General features: G+C 39.7%; 1 protein-coding gene across 2 annotated transcripts in view; it reads right to left on the minus strand.

The window, feature by feature from the left end:
* MFGE8 (milk fat globule EGF and factor V/VIII domain containing) overlaps nucleotides 1–21,744 on the minus strand; it is a 228,161-nt gene that overhangs the window by 50,121 nt on the left and 156,296 nt on the right. The window contains exon 8 of one of the 2 annotated variants that reach the window (XM_053717664.1): nucleotides 12,046–12,230. In XM_053717664.1, the coding sequence (XP_053573639.1) occupies nucleotides 12,046–12,230 (185 nt within the window). Of the gene's footprint in view, nucleotides 1–12,045; nucleotides 12,249–21,744 lie in introns of both variants that reach the window. The other variant, XM_053717663.1, reaches the window with a different exon arrangement.

The raw sequence follows: 21,744 nt of genomic DNA on the forward strand, positions 1-21,744 counted from the left end.
AAACTTTCTAATGTACTTCTATTATAAAATGTTCTTTGTTCTATTAGTATCTTGTTGAAAAGCATGGGCATAAGCTCAGGAGCGCGCCTGTGTTTGGATAACTATATGGCATTAGTTTTGCAAAAATGTTATCCATTTCGGATGGCGCCACTATTGCATGCTTTGGGGGATATTTATAATATGTCTGTCGGACCTGATCCGACCCTGCGGATCAGGTCAGACATCGCTGAATGCGGAGAGCAATACGCTCTCCGTATTCAGCATTGCACCAGCAGCTCTTGTGAGCTGCTGGTGCAACGCCGCCCCCTGCAGACTCGCGGTGTCAATCAACCTGATCGAACTCGACAGGGTTATGGACAGGGTTATGAAGCAGCGGTCTTTAGATCGCTGCTCCATAACTTGTGTTTCTGGCGAGTCTGAAGGCTCGCCAGAAACACAGGCCCACAAGCTCCTTACGGAGCTTGATAAATGGGCCCCATAGTCTGAATCACAAAAGAACATTTTCGGGTTTCATATTCCTTTAAAGGTACAGTTGACCCAAAAAATGTATTTCCTTTAAATTATTCCAAATGATCTATTTTATCTGCTAGAGAGTATTAAATAGTTTTACAAGTAGCTCCTTTACTCCCTTTTAAGCATTTGAAATAGCTGATTTAGCCTGTGGTATAACCACCTATTGTCATGAGCGCTTCCGTTCATCGCCGTGTCGCCGCGGCTCCCGGAACTCCTCTGTGTCTCTGACGTCATGTTGCTTAGCAACATGACGCTTTCTCTCACACCCCTCTGATGACGGTTACGCTCTGCCCTTTAAATCTCGGCGGGAGATCTGAATCTGGGCCCGTTTGTTGTTTTCCTGGATTGTGAGTACCATATCAGTTTTGTTCTTCTGTGTACCGACTTCTGCCTGCCTGACCAAGCCTCTTGCTTAATCCCTACTTGCTGATATTTGGACATTGACTTCTGCCTGCCTGACCTTGCCTGTAGCTATTACCCTTTTGCTGATACTTTGATGCCGACTTCTGCTTGCCTGACCCTGTCTTTTGCCAATACCTTTTGCTGATATTTGGATGCCGACTTCTGCCTGCCTGACCTTGCTTTGGCCTTTACCTTTAAACCTATTCTTTGTTAAACAACACCTGCTTAAAAGGGACATTTACTTTTACAAGCTGCAAAAGAGAATTTTGCCTTTCTGTTTGTTATACACCTGCTTAAAAGGGACATTTACTTTTACAAGCTGCAAAAGAGAACTTTGCCTTTCTGTTTGTTATAAACCTGCTTAAAGGGACATTATACTTTTACAAGCTGCAAAAGAGAACTTTTCCTTTGTTTTACAAGCCTGCTAAAGAGGACCTTTTTCAGAAGCTTCAAGTAAGAGCATTTCCTTTTTGTTCTTTGAACTACTTAAAGGGACGTTTTATCCTTTGTGGCTTTCCTGCATTCTGGAACAATATTCATTTTTGTTATCTTCTAATCTGCTTCCTGAGTGGGTCACGTCCTGGATATTTCTCAGTGTGCTAGCGTGTGCTTTCAATTCACGCTAGCAGTTGGGTTACATCCCGGATTGATTCCTGAGCGGCTGACATTACAAACGGGCCATAAAAATGGACCCCACTGAATTATCTATGGCCGTGGCTCACCAGGGACAGCTCTTGGGTTCTCATGCCACTCACTTGCAGTCTCTGGACACTAAACTTGATCAAATTACTGCTCTATTACAAAATTTGGTTGCTACCGCACCTCCCAATCCTAATCCCAATCCAAATCCGATTGAGGCATTACCTCCTCCGATTCCTAACAATCAGTCTCAGGTACAACTAAGTCCCAGGATTCCTCTTCCGGATAAATATGATGGGAATCCTGAAGAATGTAGAGGCTTTTTGAATCAATGCCGTCTTCATTTCCGAAATAGCCCTACTCTCTTTGCTACTGCCTCTTCTAGAATCACGTTTCTTATTTCCTTAATGAAAGGAAAAGCCTTGGCTTGGGTGTCACCTTTGCTAGAAAAGAATGATCCTATACTGTTGGATGTTGATACATTTCTATCTACATTCTCAAACGTATTCGATAAACCTGGAAGGTCATCCGCTGCTGAAGCAACTCTCCTGGATTTACGTCAAGGAAATCAACCAGTTTCTCAATATGCAATTGAGTTCCGCACCCTTGCTTCTGAAACCACTTGGAATCAGGGAGCACTCAGAGCCGCTTTCCGTAAAGGACTTTCTGAGCGTCTCAAGGATGAATTGGTGTATCGTGAACTTCCAGAGTCCTTAGAAGCCTTAATAAATCTCTGTATCAGTCTCGACGCCAGGTTTCGTGAACGCCAACAAGAAAAGGATAGAACACAGAGGACTTCCACTCGAACTCCTTTTCGTTTAGCTCCTCGTTTTTCTAATCCAGTCACTCCAGCCTCTCCTACTACTGATCAGGCTGAACCCATGGAAGTAGGAAGTATAAAATTAACTGAGACTGAACGCTTAAGAAGACGGACTCTTGGCTTATGTCTGTACTGTGGCCTTAAAGGACATTTATTAAGGGATTGTCCTACTAGGCCAGTAAAAGCCAGGGCTTAACTCTAGTCCAGGGAACTGAGTTAAGCCAAAATAGTGGTCATTCCCTATACAAGAAACTCTTTGTTCCAGTAACTCTTCTAATTGGACATAAGAAGATCTATACCCAAGCTCTAATTGATTCTGGTGCTGGAGGTGTGTTCATTGACTCTACATTTGTTTCTACTCATTCTATACCCTTACTAAAGAAGGAGTATTCCATTTCAGTCTCTACGGTCAGTGGAGATCCTTTGGGTTCTGGATACATTCAGTTTTCTACTCAACCCTTAATCCTCACCGTAGGAATACTTCATTCTGAGACAATTTGTTTCGATGTCATTCCCACTCCGCAATTTCCCATTATCTTGGGACTACCCTGGCTCCAGATTCACAATCCCATTTTTTCTTGGACTTTCGGTGAACTCACTTCCTGGGGATCTACATGCCAGACTAAATGTCTTCAAAAGATTACTAAATTACCACTCACTATTGCTCTCACAGTTGAAACTCCGGAATCCTTACCTATGCATTACCATGACTTTGTGGATGTCTTCTCCAAAAAAGAAGCGGAACGTCTTCCTCCTCATCGCCCTTTTGATTGTCCCATTGACCTCCTTCCTGGGGCTGCCTATCCTCGAGGCAAGACATATCCACTTTCTAAACCAGAAAACATGGCTCTGGAAGAATATATAAAAGACAATCTGGCTAGAGGATTTATTCGACCCTCCTCTTCCCCTGTAGGGGCTGGTTTCTTTTTTGTGGGAAAAAAGGATGGCGGATTAAGACCCTGTATTGATTATCGTGGATTGAATCAGATTACCATCAAGAACAGTTATCCTCTGCCCCTTATTCCTGAACTTTTTACTTATCTTCAGGGAGCCACCATTTTCACCAAACTCGACCTACGTGGTGCATACAACTTGATCCGTATACGCAAAGGAGATGAGTGGAAGACTGCCTTTAACACTCGATTTGGGCATTATGAATATCTGGTCATGCCCTTCGGGCTATGCAATGCTCCGGCGGTTTTCCAGCATTTTGTAAATGAGATCTTTCGTGATTTTTTGAATATTTTTGTTATCATATATCTGGACGACATCTTAATTTTTTCTCAGAACCACCAAGATCATGTGCACCACGTCAAGAAAGTACTTCAACGTCTAAGAGAATTCCATCTGTTTGCTAAACTGGAGAAATGTTCTTTCCATCAAAAATCCATACCCTTTCTGGGTTATGTAATATCGGCATCTGGATTCGAAATGGACCCTACTAAACTTTCTGCCATTTTGGATTGGCCTAGACCTGATTCTTTGAAGGCTTTACAACGTTTCCTAGGCTTCGCCAATTATTACAGAAAGTTCATCAAGAATTTTGCTACTATTACTTCTCCTCTTACTTCTCTCACAAGAAAAGGACAAAACTGTAAAGTATGGCCGTCTGAGGCTATAGAAGCTTTTGAATCTCTCAAAGAAGCTTTTTCCTCAGCTCCTATCCTTCGTCATCCAAATCCTGAGTTTCAATTTATTCTGGAGGTGGATGCTTCCTCTGTTGCTGCTGGAGCGGTTCTGTCTCAAAGAATACCAGAGACTGGAAGGATTCATCCTGTTGCTTTTTTCTCTAAAATATTCACTCCTTCCGAATTTAACTATGACGTAGGGAATAAAGAGTTGCTTGCCATCAAGATGGCATTGGATGAATGGAGACATTGGCTGGAAGGTACTTCTTTGCCATTTACTATACTTACTGATCATAAGAACCTTCTGTATCTCCAAACAGCCAAACGACTAAATTCCAGGCAAGCACGCTGGTCCTTATTCTTCTCTCGGTTTCACTATAATTTGTCTTACATACCTGGATCAAAAAATATTAAAGCAGACGCACTTTCCAGACAATTTCAAGATACCCCAGTTCCTGAGTCTGGTACCATTCTCCAACCTCATGAAGTCATTGCCCAGTTAACAACTTCTTGGTTACAAGAATTACAGTCCGCTCAAGAGCATCTTCCTTTGTCCTGTAAACCTCCCAATGGTTTACTCTTTGTTCCTGAACGCCTTCGTTCCAAGATTTTATTTTGGGCTCATGATAGTCCCCTTTCTGGACATCCTGGCATCAGTATTACCACTCGAAACCTCAAACAACATGTCTGGTGGCCTACACTCTCTCAAGATGTGAAGGATTACGTCTCAGTATGCACACAATGTGCCATGAACAAAACTCCACGCCAACTTCCTTCAGGATTACTCCAACCATTGCCTATACCTCACCAGCCTTGGACTCATGTATCCATGGACTTTATTACCGATCTTCCCTTGTCCACTGGGAACAATACTATCTGGGTGGTGGTCGACAGGTTCACTAAGACGGCTCATTTTGTACCCTTGCCAGGATTACCATCTGCCAAAAGACTCTCTGAACTTTTTATTCTACATATTGTAAGAATCCATGGATTTCCTCTAGATATTGTTTCAGATAGAGGGGTACAATTCGTTTCTCGATTTTGGAGGTCACTTTGTAAACATTTTGGTACTACTATATCTCTCTCTACTTCTCACCACCCACAATCGAATGGTCAGACTGAAAGAGTAAACCAGTGTCTTGAAACATATCTAAGACATTATGTGGATCATTATCATTCAAACTGGACTTCTTACCTTCCTTTGGCTGAATTGGCCCATAATGCCCGGTACAATTCCTCCCTTCAGACTTCTCCTTTTCATGCAGCTTATGGATATCAGCCTAGGACATTCCCTTTGCATACTTCCTCCACAGTGAATCCTGCTTCTGATCTTACAGCCCGAAGATTAACTCGACATTGGCAGAAGATACATCGTATTCTTTCTGTAACTTCTAGACGTTACAAGTTCTTTTCGGATCTTCGACGGAAAAAGGCTCCCAAATATCGCCCTGGTGATAAAGTTTGGATTTCCTCTCGATTTCTTCGCCTGAAACAACCTTCTAACAAATTGGGACCACGATATGTGGGTCCTTTCCGAATACTGGGTCAGGTATGTTCCACTGCTTATCGGGTAGCTTTACCCAAGTCTCTCAAAGTCCATCCAGTATTTCATGTTTCTCTTTTAAAACCTGTGATGTTTAACAGGTATTCTAAGCCTTTTTCTAAACCTCCACCGTTATTGGTGCATGGACATCCTGAGTTTGAGATCAGCCATATTCTAGATTCCAAATTGCGGGGCAAGAAATTGTATTATCTCATTCATTGGAAGGGTTATCCAGTCACGGAACGTTCTTGGGAACCTGCTCATCAAGTAAATGCTCCTATATTGGTCAAGTCCTTCCACAAGACTCATCCTGATAGACCTGGTCCTGTCCCCCGGAGGGGTCCTTGAGGAGGGGGTGCTGTCATGAGCGCTTCCGTTCATCGCCGTGTCGCCGCGGCTCCCGGAACTCCTCTGTGTCTCTGACGTCATGTTGCTTAGCAACACGACGCTTTCTCTCACACCCCTCTGATGACGGTTACGCTCTGCCCTTTAAATCTCGGCGGGAGATCTGAATCTGGGCCCGTTTGTTGTTTTCCTGGATTGTGAGTACCATATCAGTTTTGTTCTTCTGTGTACCGACTTCTGCCTGCCTGACCAAGCCTCTTGCTTAATCCCTACTTGCTGATATTTGGACATTGACTTCTGCCTGCCTGACCTTGCCTGTAGCTATTACCCTTTTGCTGATACTTTGATGCCGACTTCTGCTTGCCTGACCCTGTCTTTTGCCAATACCTTTTGCTGATATTTGGATGCCGACTTCTGCCTGCCTGACCTTGCTTTGGCCTTTACCTTTAAACCTATTCTTTGTTAAACAACACCTGCTTAAAAGGGACATTTACTTTTACAAGCTGCAAAAGAGAATTTTGCCTTTCTGTTTGTTATACACCTGCTTAAAAGGGACATTTACTTTTACAAGCTGCAAAAGAGAACTTTGCCTTTCTGTTTGTTATAAACCTGCTTAAAGGGACATTATACTTTTACAAGCTGCAAAAGAGAACTTTTCCTTTGTTTTACAAGCCTGCTAAAGAGGACCTTTTTCAGAAGCTTCAAGTAAGAGCATTTCCTTTTTGTTCTTTGAACTACTTAAAGGGACGTTTTATCCTTTGTGGCTTTCCTGCATTCTGGAACAATATTCATTTTTGTTATCTTCTAATCTGCTTCCTGAGTGGGTCACGTCCTGGATATTTCTCAGTGTGCTAGCGTGTGCTTTCAATTCACGCTAGCAGTTGGGTTACATCCCGGATTGATTCCTGAGCGGCTGACACCTATACTGAAAGTTTCGATGCTGGAGTATATGCTATTGACAAGCCTAAGTAAACACAGCCAGCAGAAGAAGTAACACTCTCAGTGGGCTGCAGGATAGTTAAGTAATATAATGATAATTTCTCATTGTTCTCTCTATGTATTGAGCTTTGGTGTTCCAGACAAATATAACATAAGGAAGCAAGTTTGTGTACACAAAGTGATAACATAATGAGATCTCATATTACCTTTAAGTTCATCCCATTGTAAGGGATGTGTAAGGCTGTGGTTTAAAAGCACCAAACCAGCTACTTCATATTCACAAATAAACCTGAAAATGCAATTTCTCAAATATTTTATACTCTGCAGCTGGTATAACAAGTCACTGAAAATACATTAATGGAAAAAGAATTTTACAGTGTACTGTCCCTTTAAAGCGTTACCCAACAGTAGTAGTTTTAAAAAATTATTTCCAATTCCAAACACTCCAAGTAAAAAAAAAATGTTGGCTACTCCGGTCCTGCCTACATGTGTTACATATACAAACTTATAAACAGTCATTTAGATGAAAGCTCTGAGTTGCAATCATTGCCAGGATAACAGTGAACGTTTAAAGCTATAACTGACTTTTCAAGGATGAATCCTTCATCTTACATCAATAACATTGGCAAGTTTAGAAACCTATATAATAATATCTGAATTTAATTTGGGCTCTTTCATCTATATTTAGCACACTCCCTTTAAAGGAGCAACATTCATTTGAAACAGAAAAATGTTGTAAGTCCTTAAACTAGATGGTATAAATTACCATATAAAAATGACAATTCTGGAAAGGTTAAACAATCATTTATTTTATTATATCAGACAGACAAAATACATTTTAAATATGCTGATATGGTGATTAGGAAAGAAGAGGATTTCAGAGTGCTGACAAATTGTTTATGCCTAACAGTATGTACTGTATGTTCTATTGTCTGTACCTGAACATATCTGTGCTCATACATTAAAAAAACAACAGACAATAAGTTGCAAATGTTCAGGAGCTGTGTAGGAAAAAGTCACTTAAAGGGACAGTCAACACTAAAATTGTTATTGTTTAAAAAAAAGATAGATAACGCCTTTACTACCCATTCCCCAGCTTTGCACAACCAACATCGTTACTTCATTACATTTAAACCTCTAAATTTCTGCCTGTTTTTAAGCCACTAAAGACAGCCTCTTATCACATGCTTTTTTATTTGCTTTTCACAACAGGAGACTGCTAGTTCATGTGGACCATATAGATAACATTGTGTTCATGTCCATGGAATTATTTAAGAGTCAGCACAACACAGCACAAAAAAAGTAATTTGATCTTCTGTCAGAAGATGCTTAGATAAAAGGTAATCAAAGTCTATTAATATAATTGTGTTAGTTATGCAAAACTGGGGAATTGGGACTAAGGGGATTATCTATCTTTTAAAACAATAAAAATGCTATTGTAGACTGTCCCTTTAAATGGTCCATTGCACTTTAAATTTACTTACTTGCATCTAAAAGAGGGCATTTCAAAATGTATAACAATGGATGCCCTGTGTTGAATAAATATTTTTTGGTCAGACTTGTGGAAGGTTGTACTTATCCAAAAAAAAAAGCTGTGGATGTGATCATAATCCACCAGTCAGAAGTAATACAGTATGTGTACCTGCCTGCTGGTCTTTCATATGCATGATACAATATTACAATAGTACCAATCTTTCATTAAATGTCTGAAAATCACTTGCTTCTCAGAGAGTCACTGAAGGTTCAACATGACTTTCATTTCTTTTTACTATATTCACAACATTTCAATATTAAAGGGAATATTTAATGGTTTATAAAACAAAAGGTATTTTATTTGTTTAGCAAAGTATTCATCTACTTAATTTCTTGAGCTAGTTTTCTTGAATAAGAAAGAATATACTCAAAAAATGTCCTATGATTAAGGTGACCAGCCGTCCCAGGTTTTCTTGGACAGTCCTGAAATTAAGAGCCTTTGTGCCTAATTTCCAAGGGACAATTTGTAACACCCAAATTTTTGCTCTGGTGTCCCGAATTTGTCCACCACAGCTGGCCCCACAACTCTACAGATGGCCACTGTGCGGATGTAGGTGTAGTTTAAAAACAAATTCTGATTTTAAAAAGATGAATTTGCCAGTGGGTTGGCCTCCCGAGTTCCAGCACTAAATAAAGAGAGCAATGACTTGGGAGGCAAAGTATATTAATGCAAAAATATTGTTAGCTTGTTTAAATAATGCACTTTCTAATGCATGCCAGACATTTATAGCATTTATTGTCCCTTTAAAAGTTACCTGAATTTTAATAAAAATGTAAGAATCCTTCATAAGTTGATCCAACCACCTTGAAAGTGTATCATGGATAATAGCCATAAAGATACTCAATGCACAAAATAACATAGGTGCAATACTTGTGTTTGTCCACTGGGTGATGTTGTAACATTGCTTTCTAAGGGGAGGGGTTGACGCAGCAACTGAACAAGTAAAGCTGCCAAATTATAGCAAAACATTCTCAGATTTATTAGTTGTTGATGTTAAACGTGATACTTCAAACCATGAATTTTAATAGAATCCACATGTTAAGAATGTGTTTTTTTCCCTGCAATTCTAATACATTTTTTTAACATTTAGCAACAGTTTTTGTTTCACGATTCAGATAGAAAATATTTTAAACAACTTTCCAATTTACTTCTATCATTTAATTTGCTTCCTTCTCTTGTTATCCTTTGCTGAAAGGTTTATCTAGGTAAGTTCAGAAGCAGCAGAGAACCTAGATTCTAGCTGTTGATTGGTGGCTGCATATATATATTGATTGTGATTGGCTCAATGTGTTCAGTTAGAAACCATAAGTGCATTGCTGCTCCTTCAACAAATGATACCAAGAGAATGAAACAAATTAGATAGAGAATACATTTTTAAACAACTTTATAATTTACTTCTATTATCTGAATCATGAAAGAAAAAAATTGGGTTTCATGTCCCTTTAATATAGCAGAGCTATTAAAATCTGTTGGATAGTTCAGTTTCTTAATTCTTTGCAACAAACCTAGAAACAAACAGCAACTGGCAGACATTAAAAGTCTGGTGCAAAAAAAGTGCTTAAACTCCCACATTAATAGGCTGAAACAAATGACGTGCTCCGTTACGTTCTAAGGGAATCACAAAAACAGTGTGTGCTGTTATCACAATCCAGTTGTGATTTCTTGTGACCTGTCAATGTAGCTGCGCCAACTCTATCCACATAGCTTAAAATAACACCAGCAGTGGCGGTTCTAGACAAATTTTACTGGGGGGCCAAGGTGAGGCCAGTGTTTAATCAGAGGGGCACATTAAAAAACGGTAACAAATTATATTTAAATTTAAATACTATAATTTTGCTTTATACTAAAATAATACCCTAGCATCATATTGAGCCTTCCGAACATAGGAACAGCATGGAGGCAAGCAGAATAATGACGTCACGCAAGGGGGGGCTCTGATATCAGGAGGAGATTGCGGAATAACAATGACACTGCAGCAAAACAAGGAATCAACTTCACGGATAAGCTCAGGGGGGGCAGGGACATTTTTACAGGGGCATTGACCCCTGTAGACCCCCGTGTAGAACCGCCACTGAACACCAGTCACAAGGAAGGTGTAAACTAATTTAATTTAAATGATCATTTGTATTGGGTTAACACTTGAACCTCTTATATAGATTTTACAGATATCAGATCACAAGTCCCCTTCTCAGCCTACATCACAACCACCACCACCACCAGTTTTCCCCTAACTTTTCGTACCCCTATAATCCCTATGCACAACTATAGAAATTATATACTAATCCTTACCCCCATAATAATAAATCCTAATGCACAGACCTTCCACTATAACCACTTATATACCTTTAAAAAATACCTCCCCCAAGCACCCTAACCTAATGAATCATTATTGCTATTATCCCACCAGGTAAACCCCTTTCTAACATAACAGTAACTAACGAATCAGTTGCTGCATCCTTGATGACACATCCTATCCATGCACCCACCCTGCACAAGTGCTCTAGTGAGAGATCCCTTAAGTGATCCTACCACAAATACTAATCCCCCCCCACCCAATGCACCCACAACACCAATAGTTCCACTCCCCCAAGTCACACTTTAGTTCCAAATCCTGTCTGGCACTCACAGGCTCACTAAATGGCTCTCACCAAAAACCTCCCCAGCACACAAGGGTCCCCTTCATGATTCCCATTACAGTACCCTCACTGCAACAATGTCCAAGTAGCCAAGGACCCCCTAGCTCTGTGGAACTTGTTGGCACAGTACAAATAAATTATATATTTATTATTGTATATTATATCATCCACATATGAACCCCAGGGACAGCGCCTAAGAGATGTTCTACCTTAATCTAAATAATATCTTATTTTGTAATCAAAGCCGTCTCGATCATTATCTTCTTCAGGATGCAGAAGTCTCCTGAAGGAATCCACCCCTAATTGCTGACATACCCCATGTGGCAAGAGTTTATAAATACCTCTGATTGGTTAAAGGGACATTCAACACTTAGTGTAACAGGTTTTAATATTGTAAATTAAGAAACGGAGGTCCGCCTACACTATACCCCTCCTCCCTTGCCGCCTTGCTTCTGTCCTAATCAGCGGCGCTAACTACTCTAATACCCGGTCAATATGGATGCCGAACTCCCCCCACTATTACGTAGCTGCCTTCTTCTTAAACTGATAAGCAAATCAGAATCCAGTCCTCGGACTGAAATTGCACGCGCATGAAACACAATGTGATATGATTCAGATAGAGCATGTCATTTTAAACAACTTTCTAATTTAGTTCTATTAACAAATGTTCTTTGTTCTTTTGGCATCTTTTCTTGAAAAGCAGGGACATAAGCTCAGTAGCATGTTCTATATGGCAGGTGTTTTGCAAGAATGTTATCCATTTGCAAGAGCCATACTAGACTGCAGCACTATTCCTTGCCATGTAGTGCTCCAGACACCTACCCAGGTATCTCTTCAACAAAAAATACAATGAGAACAAAGCACATTTGATAATAGAAGTAAATTGTAAAGTTTTTTTTTTTTTAAATAGTCTGCTCTGTCTGAATCACAAATACTTAATTTTGAGTTTCATATCCCTTTAACAACACATGCATGTGAGTAACGTATATACAGTATATATATTATAATAATTAAAGATCAATGAAAGGTTAATAATGATCACATACCTGGAACCATTCTGACTGCTTGTTCTCAAGTGCAGTCCATGCATTGCTCTTGCCAATCTTATCTAGGCGGCCATAGTGTGGATACCAAGTAAACGCGTCAATCCCCCATGTTTTGTAGACACTGGAAGCTGTGATTTGCTTATCAGGTATCAGGTGGGATCTCATTCCAAGTGGGTCAGAGCAACCTACCGTGTTGAAATACACTGTAATACAATGGTTCACAAGGGGTGGGAAAAAGAGGAGTGCTCAGAATCGTAAGCCCATAGCAAGCATGATAAATATGCACAAGCAATATACCAAGCATTAATATGTGGCAAAGCTGTGCAAAATGAGCCAATTGCGCAATGAGTTTTCCCCACAATACATCGTCTTAAAGGGACATTAAAATCAGTCTATTTAAATATGCATAGTAGACTGTATAACCAGAATAAACCACTGAAAAACTAAATAATGTTTTAAAACGGTTACCTTGTTAGCACAATGTGTCTGGTTTTGCAAATTAGGAAGAAAAAGACACTTGAATATCTAATCCTTCTAATAAAAGTTATTACAGTTTTTCAGTGGCATATGAACATATGCAGTGCCCTGTGCATCCGAATTCAACACCACACATTCTCAGAGAGTCAACAGTGGCTTATAAGACACAAAGTAAATCTTCACTGACGCAATACAAACCATTTAGCACTCTAAGCAGGTATGGGGTTTGAATCCTGATCCTCTAATCATCTGTAGCATATGTGCATATGCTGCTGAAACAGTAATAACTGGAAGCATTTTTGCCATTGGAATTATAATGCAAAATTAAAATCCGCCCATGCATAAATTTCAGTTATGGCCTTTCTGTCCCTTTAAAGGGACACTGAACCCACATTCTTTTCTTTTTGGTTCAGACCTGGACAGCACTTGTTTATTGGTGGGTGAATTTATCCACTAATCAGCACGAACAACCCAGGTTGTTCACTAGAAATGGGCTGGCATCTAAACTTACATTCTTGCTTTTCAAATAAAGATACCAAGAGAATGAAGAAAATTTGATAATAGGAGGAGTAAATTAGAAAGTTGCTTAAAATGGCATGCTCTATCTGAATCACAAAAGAAAAAAAAAATGGGTTCAGTGTCCCCTTAAGCACAAAATCTGATAACCAGCCTCTTTAAGAAGTAGAACATATATCATTTAATTCAATTAATTTACAGTAAAGAGAGCAAAATAATAAATGAATGTGTACTGCAACATTGATCTATTTTCAATGATAAAATATTTTATGATGATTGCACTTTAAGTTTTATGTCCCTTTAATTGTGCAATGTATTGCAGATGTACAATTAAGTAGATTAGAAAGGAAAACTTTAAATAACAGCAAATATAACAATTATTAGCAAGAGTCAAAATACAATATACAGTGAAAAACAAACAAATGTTAATTGTGTGCACAAAGTGTCATTCTAACCTACATAAAACTGTAAAAAAAAAAAATGCAAAAAAAGTTTAAACTTTAAAGGAACATGAAACCCACATTTTTTCTTTCATAATCAAGATAGAGAATACAATTTTAAACAACATTCCAATTTACTTCTCTTATCCAATTTGCTTCACTCTTTAGATATCCTTTGCTGAAGTAATAGCAGTGCACATGGGTGAGCCAATCACACAAAGCATCTATGTACAGCCACCAAACAGCAGCTACTGAGCCTATTTAAATATGCTTTTTTTTTTTTTTTTTTTTTTTAAAAGGATACAAAGAAAATTAAGCAAATTAGATAGAATTAAATTGGAAAGTTGTTTAAAATTGAATGCTCTTTCTAAATCATAAAAGAAAAAACATAATTTATGCTTACCTGATAAATTTATTTCTCTTGTAGTGTATCCAGTCCACGGATCATCCATTACTTATGGGATATATTCTCCTTCCCAACAGGAAGCTGCAAGAGTCCACCCACAGCAAAGCTGCCATATAGCTCCTCCCCTAACTGCCATTACCAGTCATTCGACCGAAAACATGCAGAGAAAGGAAAACCATAGGGTGCAGTGGTGACTGTAGTTTAATGGAAAAATTACCTGCCTTAAAGTGACAGGGCGGGCCGTGGACTGGATACACTACAAGAGAAATAAATTTATCAGGTAAGCATAAATTATGTTTTCTCTTGTTAAGTGTATCCAGTCCACGGATCATCCATTACTTATGGGATACCAATACCAAAGCTAAAGTACACGGATGATGGGAGGGACAAGGCAGGTACTTAAACGGAAGTTACCACTGCCTGTAAAAAACCCTTTCTCCCAAAAATAGCCTCCGAAGAAGCAAGGTATCAAATTTGTTAAATTTGAAAAAGTATGAAACGCAGACCAAGACTCTGTCTTGTAATCTGTTCAACAGAAGCCACATTTAAAAAAGGCCCAAGTGAAAACCACAGCTCTAGTAGAATGAGCTGTAATCCCTTCAGGAGGCTGTTGTCCAGCAGTCTCATAAGCTAAATGAATTATGCTTTTTAACCAAAAAGACAGAGAGGTTGCTGAAGTCCTTTGACCTCTCCTCTGTCCAGAATAGACAACAAACAAGGTGAATGTTTGATGAAAATCTGTAGTAGCTTGTAAGTAAAACTTTAAAACACGAACCACGTCCAAATTGTGTAATAGACGTTCCTTCTTTGAAGAAGGATTAGGATACAAGAATGGAACAACAATCTCTTGAGTGATATTCTTGTTAGATACCACCTTAGGTAAAAACCCAGGTTGGTACACAGGACTACCTTATCCGTACGGAGAACCAGATAAGGAGAATCACATTGCAACGCAGATAACTCGGAGACTCTATGAGCCGAGGAAATAGCTACCAAAAAGGAACTTTCCAAGATAGAAGTTTGATATCTATGGAATGAAAAGGTTCAAATGGAACTCCTTGAAGAACCTTAAGAACCAGCTTTAAGCTCCATGGCGGAGCAACATTTTTAACCACAGGCTTGGTTCTAACCAAAGCCTGACCAAATGCCTGAACGTCTAGAATACCTGCCAGACGCTTGTGCAAAAGAATAGACAGAGTAGAAATCTGTCCTTTTAAAGAACTAGCTGACAACCCTTTTCTCAAAATCATCTTGGAGAAAAGATAATATCCTGGGAATCCAGACTTTACTCCATGAGTAACCCTTGGATTCATAACAATAAGATATTTACACCATATCTTATGTTAAATTTTCCTAGAGACAGGCTTTTATGCCTGTATTAAGGTATCAATTACTGATTCGGAGAAGCCATGCTTTGATAACATCAAGCGTTCTGTCTCAAGGCAGTCCATCTCAGATTAGTTATATTTAGATGGTTGAAAAGACCCTGAGGTAGAGGGTCCTGTCTCAGAAGCAGAGACCGTGGTGGAAAGGATGACATGTCCACCAGATCTGCATACCAGGTCCTGCGTGGCCACGCAGGCGCTGTCAAAAGCACCAAAGCACTCTCCTGCTTGATCTTGTGCAAACCCCTCCGGAGGGAATTCCCACTCCCCCGGATGAAAAGTCTGACGACTTAGAAAATCTGCCTCCCAGTTCTCAACACCTGGGATAGGGATAGCTTTTAGACAAGAGTGAGTCTCTGTCCAGTGAATTATTTTAAGACTTCTAACATTGCTAGGGAACTTCTGTTCCCCCTTGATGGTTGATGTAAGCCACAGTCGTGATATTGTCCGACTGAAATATGATGTACCTCAGAGTTGCTAACTGAGGCCAAGTCTGAAGAGCATGGAATATCGCTCCCAGTTCCAGAATATTCATTAGAAGGAGGGTCTCCTCCTGAGTCCACTATCCCTGAGCCTTCAGGGAGTTCCAGACTGTATCCCAACCTAAAAGGCTGGCATCTGTTGTAACAATTGTCCCATCTGACCTGCGGAAGGTCATACCCTTGGACAGATGGACCCGAGATAGTCACCAGAGAAGAGAATCTCTGGTTTCTTGGTCCGGATTTAACAGGAGAACAAATCTGTGTAATCCCCGTTCCTCTGGCTGAGCATGCATAGTTGCAGTGGTCTGAAATGTAGGCGTGCAAACGGTACTATGTCCCTTGCCGCTACCATTAAGCCGATTACATTCATGTACTGAGCCACCAAAGGGCACGGATGGAATGAAGAACACGGCAGAAATTTAGAAACTTTGACAACCTGGACTCCGTCAGGTAAATTTTAATTTCTACAAAATCTATCAGAATCCCTAGGAGGGAAACCCTTGATATTGGGGATAGAGAACTCTTTCCTTGTTCACTTTCCACCCATGCGATCTCAGAAATGCCAGTACTACGTCCGTATGAGACTTGGCAACTTGGATGTTTGACGCCTGTATCAGGATGTCATCTAAATAAGGGGCCACTTCTATGCCCCGCGGCCTAAGGACCGCCAAAGTGACCCCAGAACCTCCATAAAGATTCTAGGGGCTGTAGTTAACCCAAAGGAAAGAGCTACAAACTGGTCTAGAAAGGCAAACCTGAAAAACCGATGGTGATCTTTATGCATCGTAATGTGAGGATAAGCATCCTTCAAATCCATTGTAGTCCTCTATTGACTCTCCTGGATCATAGTTAAGATGGTACGAATAGTTTCCATCTTAAATGATAGAATTCTAAAGAATTTGTTTAAGATCTTTTAGATCCAAAATAGGTCTGAAGGTTTCCTTTCCTTGGGAACCACAAACCGATTTGAGGAAAACTGTGTCCCTGTTCCTCTATTGGAACTGAATGGGTCACGTACACAATGCAAGAATGTCTCTTTCTTTATCTGGTTTGCAGATAAATGTGAAAGGCAAAAACTCCCCTTTTTTGGGGGGGAAAGCTTTGAAATCCAGAAGATATCTCTGAGGTATAATTTCCAATGCCCAGGGATCCTGGGCATCTCTTGCCCACGCCTGGGCGAAGAATGAAGTCTGCCCCCTATAGGATCCGTTACCAGATAGGGGTCCGTTCCTCATGCTGTTTTAGAGGCAGCAGCAGGCTCCTTGACCTGCTTATCTTTGTTCCAGGTCCGGTTGTCTCCAGACCGCCTTGGACTGAGCAAAAGTTCCCTCTTATTTTGCCTTAGAGGAAGTTGATGCCACACCTGCCTTGAATTTTCGAAAGGCACGAAAATTAGGCCTTTTTTGTCCCTTGATTTGGACCTGTCCTGAGGAAGGGCATGATCTTTTCCTCCAGTGATATAAGTAATAATCTCCTTCAAACTAGGCCTGAATAGGGTCTGCCCCTTGAAGGGAAGTTAAGTAGCTTATTATTAAAGTCACGACAGCTGACCATGATATAAGCCATAGCGCTCTGCGCGCCAGTATAGTAAAAAACAGAATTCTTAGCCGTTAGTCTAGTCAAAGGAACAAAGGCATCAGAAAACAAAGGAATTGGCTAGCTTAAGTGCTCTAAGCTTGTCAAATATATTCATCCAATGGAGCCTGTAAAGCCTCATCAAGAGACTCAAACCAGAAAGCCGCAGCAGCAGTGACAGGAGCAATGCGTGCAAGGGGCTGCAGGATAAAACCTTGTTGAATAAACATTTTTTATCCATTGGATCTAAAAAAGCACAACAGTCCTCGCCAGAGGTAGTGGTACGCTTAGCTAGAGTAGAAACTCTTCTCTCCACCTTAGGAACTGTCTGCCATAAGTCCCGTGTGGTGGCAACTATTAGAAAACATTCTTCTAAAAAATAGGAGGGGAAGAGAACGGCACACCTGGTCTATCCCATTCCTTATGAAAAATTTTAGTAAACCTCTTTAGGTATTGGAAAAACATAAGTACACACCGGCACTGCATATTATTTATCCAGTCTACACAATTTCTCTGGCACTGCGATTGTACACATTCATTCAGAGCAGCTAAAGCCTCCCTGAGCAACAAGTGGAGGTTCTCAAGCATAAATTTTAAATGTAGAAATATCAGAATCAGGTTAAATCATCTTCCCTGAGTCACAAATATCATCCACAGACTAAGCATATTGTGAGGTAGTATCAGACATGGTTCTTAAAGCGTCTGTATGCTCTGTATCTACCCCCAGAGCTGTTTTGCTTTCCTTTAATTTCAGGTAGTCTGACTAATACTGCTGCCAGTGTATTATACACAACCTTTGCCATGTCTTGTAAAATAAACGCTATGGGCGCCATTGATATACTTGGCGCCATTTGAGCGTGAGTCCCTGGAGCGGGAGTCAAAGGGTCTGACACGTGGGGAGAGTTAGTCGGCATAACTTCCCCCTCGACAGAATCCTCTGGTAAAATAAACGCTATGGGTGCCCTTGATGTACTTGGCGCCATTTGAGCGTGAGTCCCTAAAGCGGGAGTCAAAGGGTCTGACACGTGGGGAGAGTTAGTCGGCATAACTTCCCCCTCGACAGAATCCTCTGGTGATAATGTTTTTAAATACAAAAAATGTTGTTGTTTAACATGAAATCAGTACATCTGGTACACATTCTAAAATGGGGTTCCACCATGGCTTTAAACATAATAAACACAGAGCCTCCTCTATGTTAGACATGTTAGAACTAATAAAGAGACTAGTAAGCTTGGAAAACACTTTAAATCAAGTTAACAAGCAAATATAACAAACGTTACTGTGCCTTTAAGAGAAACAAATTTTGTCAAAATTTGAAAAACAGTGAAAAAAGGCAGTAAATCAAACGAAATTTTTACAGTACATGTAATAAGTTAACAGAGCATTGCACCCACTTGCAAATGGATGATTAACCCCTTAATGCAAAAAACAGATTAAAAAAAAAAAAAAAAAAAAAAAAAAAACGACATTTTTTTAAACAGACACAACAAAACTGCCACAGCTGAGCTGTGGATTACCTTCCCTATAACTGTTTCTATGCAAAATTTAAGCCAGCCATGTGGAAAAATTAGGCCCCAATAAGTTTTATCACCAAACATATGTTAAAAAACGATTAAATATGCCAGCAAACGTTTTAAAACACATTCTTATAAGAGTATGTATGTCTATTAATAAGCCTGATCCAGTCGCTATCACTGCATTTAAGGCTTTACTTACATTACTTCGGTATCAGCAGTATTTTCTTAGTCAATTCCATTCCTTAGAAAAATATTTTACTGCACATACCTTATTTGCAGGAAAACCTGCACGCCATTCCCCCTCTGAAGTACCTTACTCCTCAGAATGTGTGAGAACAGCAACTGGATCTTAGTTATGTCTGCTAAGATCATAGAAAAAAACGCAGGCAGATTCTTCTTCCAAATACTGCCTGAGATAAACAGCACACTCCGGTGCCATTTAAAAATAACAAACTTTTGATTGAAGAAATAAACTAAGTATAAAAAACCACAGACTCTCACGACCTCCTATCTATGTTGAGACTTGCAAGAGAATGACTGGTAATGGCAGTTAGGGGAGGAGCTATATGGCAGCTTTGCTGTGGGTGGACTCTTGCAGCTTCCTGTTGGGAAGGAGAATATATCCCATAAGTAATGGATGATCCGTGGACTGGATACACTTAACAAGAGAAAAAAATTGTGTTTCATGTCCATTTAAAATTATGCCTAAAATCAAGTAATCCTGTATTCAGTGCACTGTACATACACAGGCATGGAACGCCAATGCTCAGCCCATTTTACGATAAAAATAAAGAAATTCTTCTTTGTATTTTGCACTTATCATAAGTACAAATTTAATTTTTTTGCACATCCAGTGTAATTAAATTACGCTGTGCATATTTAATAAAATGTATTCCTGTGTAATTCACCATTTTAAATGAACACTTTTGTTAGGATTTTTAAAATTTACGCTGTGCATATTTAATACAATTTTTTCCTGTGTATTCTTGTGTGAATGGTTCAATTATTTGTTTAATAAGATTTTGTAATGTATGTAGCTCCTTACAAAAAAGCAGTATACTCCCCTTAGCGAGACAACCTATTTTCAGGGTAAATAGTGGCATTAAAAAATTCCACCAGGGACTCGCAAGCATTCTTATACAATCTCACCAGCCCAGAGACCGTTTGATCATCAGGCTCTATATCCTATATACCTCTCTACTAATAGTAACATTGGCACAACTATGTCTCTCTCACACCACTGGGTTGCCAGTCATTATATTTTGAGCCACCCAAAATTGTTATGAAATGGCAGAGAGGGCAAATGGCAGTAAAGACAAATAGATTGCAATAGAAAATGATTTATTATGCAGAGTACAACAAGGTTGCAATATACTTTAACCCCTTAAGGACCAAGGCCATTTTTCAATTTCTTTCCCTTAAGGACCAGGGCTATATTTACATTTCTGCTGTGTTTGTGTTTAGCTGCAATTTTTCTCTTACTCATTTACTGTACCCACAAATATTTCTCGCCATTAAATGGACTTTCTAAAGATACCATTATTTTCATCATATCTTATAATTTATCATAATTTTTGTTTATAAAATATGATGAAAAAATGGAAAAAAACACACTTTTTCTAACTTTGAACCCCAAAATCTGTTGCACATCTACAACCTCCAAAAAACACCCATGCTAAATAGTTTCTAAATTTTGTCCTGAGTTTAGAAATACCCAATGTTTACATGTTCTTTGCTTTTTATGCAAGTTATAGGGCAATAAGTACAAGTAGCACTTCGCTATTTCCAAACCATTTTTTTTTTTTCAAAATTAGCGCTAGTTACATTGGAACACTGATAACTGTCTGGATTCCCTGAATATTCCTTGACATGTATATATATTTTTTTAGTAGACATCCCAAAGTATTGATCTAGGCCCATTTTGGTATAGTTCATGCCACCATTTCACTGCCAAATGCGATCAAATAAAAAAAAACAAAATTTATGCTTACCTGATAAATTCATTTCTCCTGTAGTGTGGTCAGTCCACGGGTCATCATTACTTCTGGGATATTATCTCCTCCCCTACAGGAAGTGCAAGAGGATTCACCCAGCAGAGCTGCTATATAGCTCCTCCCCCCTACGTCACCTCCAGTCATTCGACCAAAGGACCAACGAGAAAGGAGAAGCCGAAGGGTGTAGTGGTGACTGGAGTATAATCCAAAAAATTTTTTAGCCTGCCATAAAAAACAGGGCAGGCCGTGGACTGACCACACTACAGGAGAAATGAATTTATCAGGTAAGCATAAATTTTGTTTTCTCCTGTTAAGTGTGGTCAGTCCACGGGTCATCATTACTTCTGGGATACCAATACCAAAGCAAAAGTACACGGATGACGGGAGGGACAGGCAGGCTCCTTATACGGAGGGAACCACTGCCTGAAGAACCTTTCTCCCAAAAACAGCCTCCGAAGAAGCAAAAGTGTCAAATTTGTAAAATTTGGAAAAAGTATGAAGAGAAGACCAAGTTGCAGCCTTGCAAATCTGTTCAACAGAAGCCTCATTCTTAAAGGCCCAAGTGGAAGCCACAGCTCTAGTAGAATGAGCTGTAATTCTTTCAGGAGGCTGCTGTCCAGCAGTCTCATAGGCTAATCGTATTATGCTACGAAGCCAAAAAGAGAGAGAGGTAGCCGAAGCTTTTTGACCTCTCCTCTGACCAGAATAAACGACAAACAGGGAAGACGTTTGACGAAAATCCTTAGTTGCCTGTAGATAAAATTTCAGGGCACGGACTACATCTAGATTGTGTAGCAGACGTTCCTTCTTCGAGGAAGGATTAGGACACAAAGATGGAACAACAATCTCTTGATTGATATTCCTGTTAGTGACCACCTTAGGTAGGAACCCAGGTTTAGTACGCAGA

The sequence above is a fragment of the Bombina bombina genome, chromosome 6 (assembly GCF_027579735.1).
Source record: "Bombina bombina isolate aBomBom1 chromosome 6, aBomBom1.pri, whole genome shotgun sequence".
NCBI classification, from domain to species: Eukaryota; Metazoa; Chordata; class Amphibia; order Anura; family Bombinatoridae; genus Bombina; species Bombina bombina.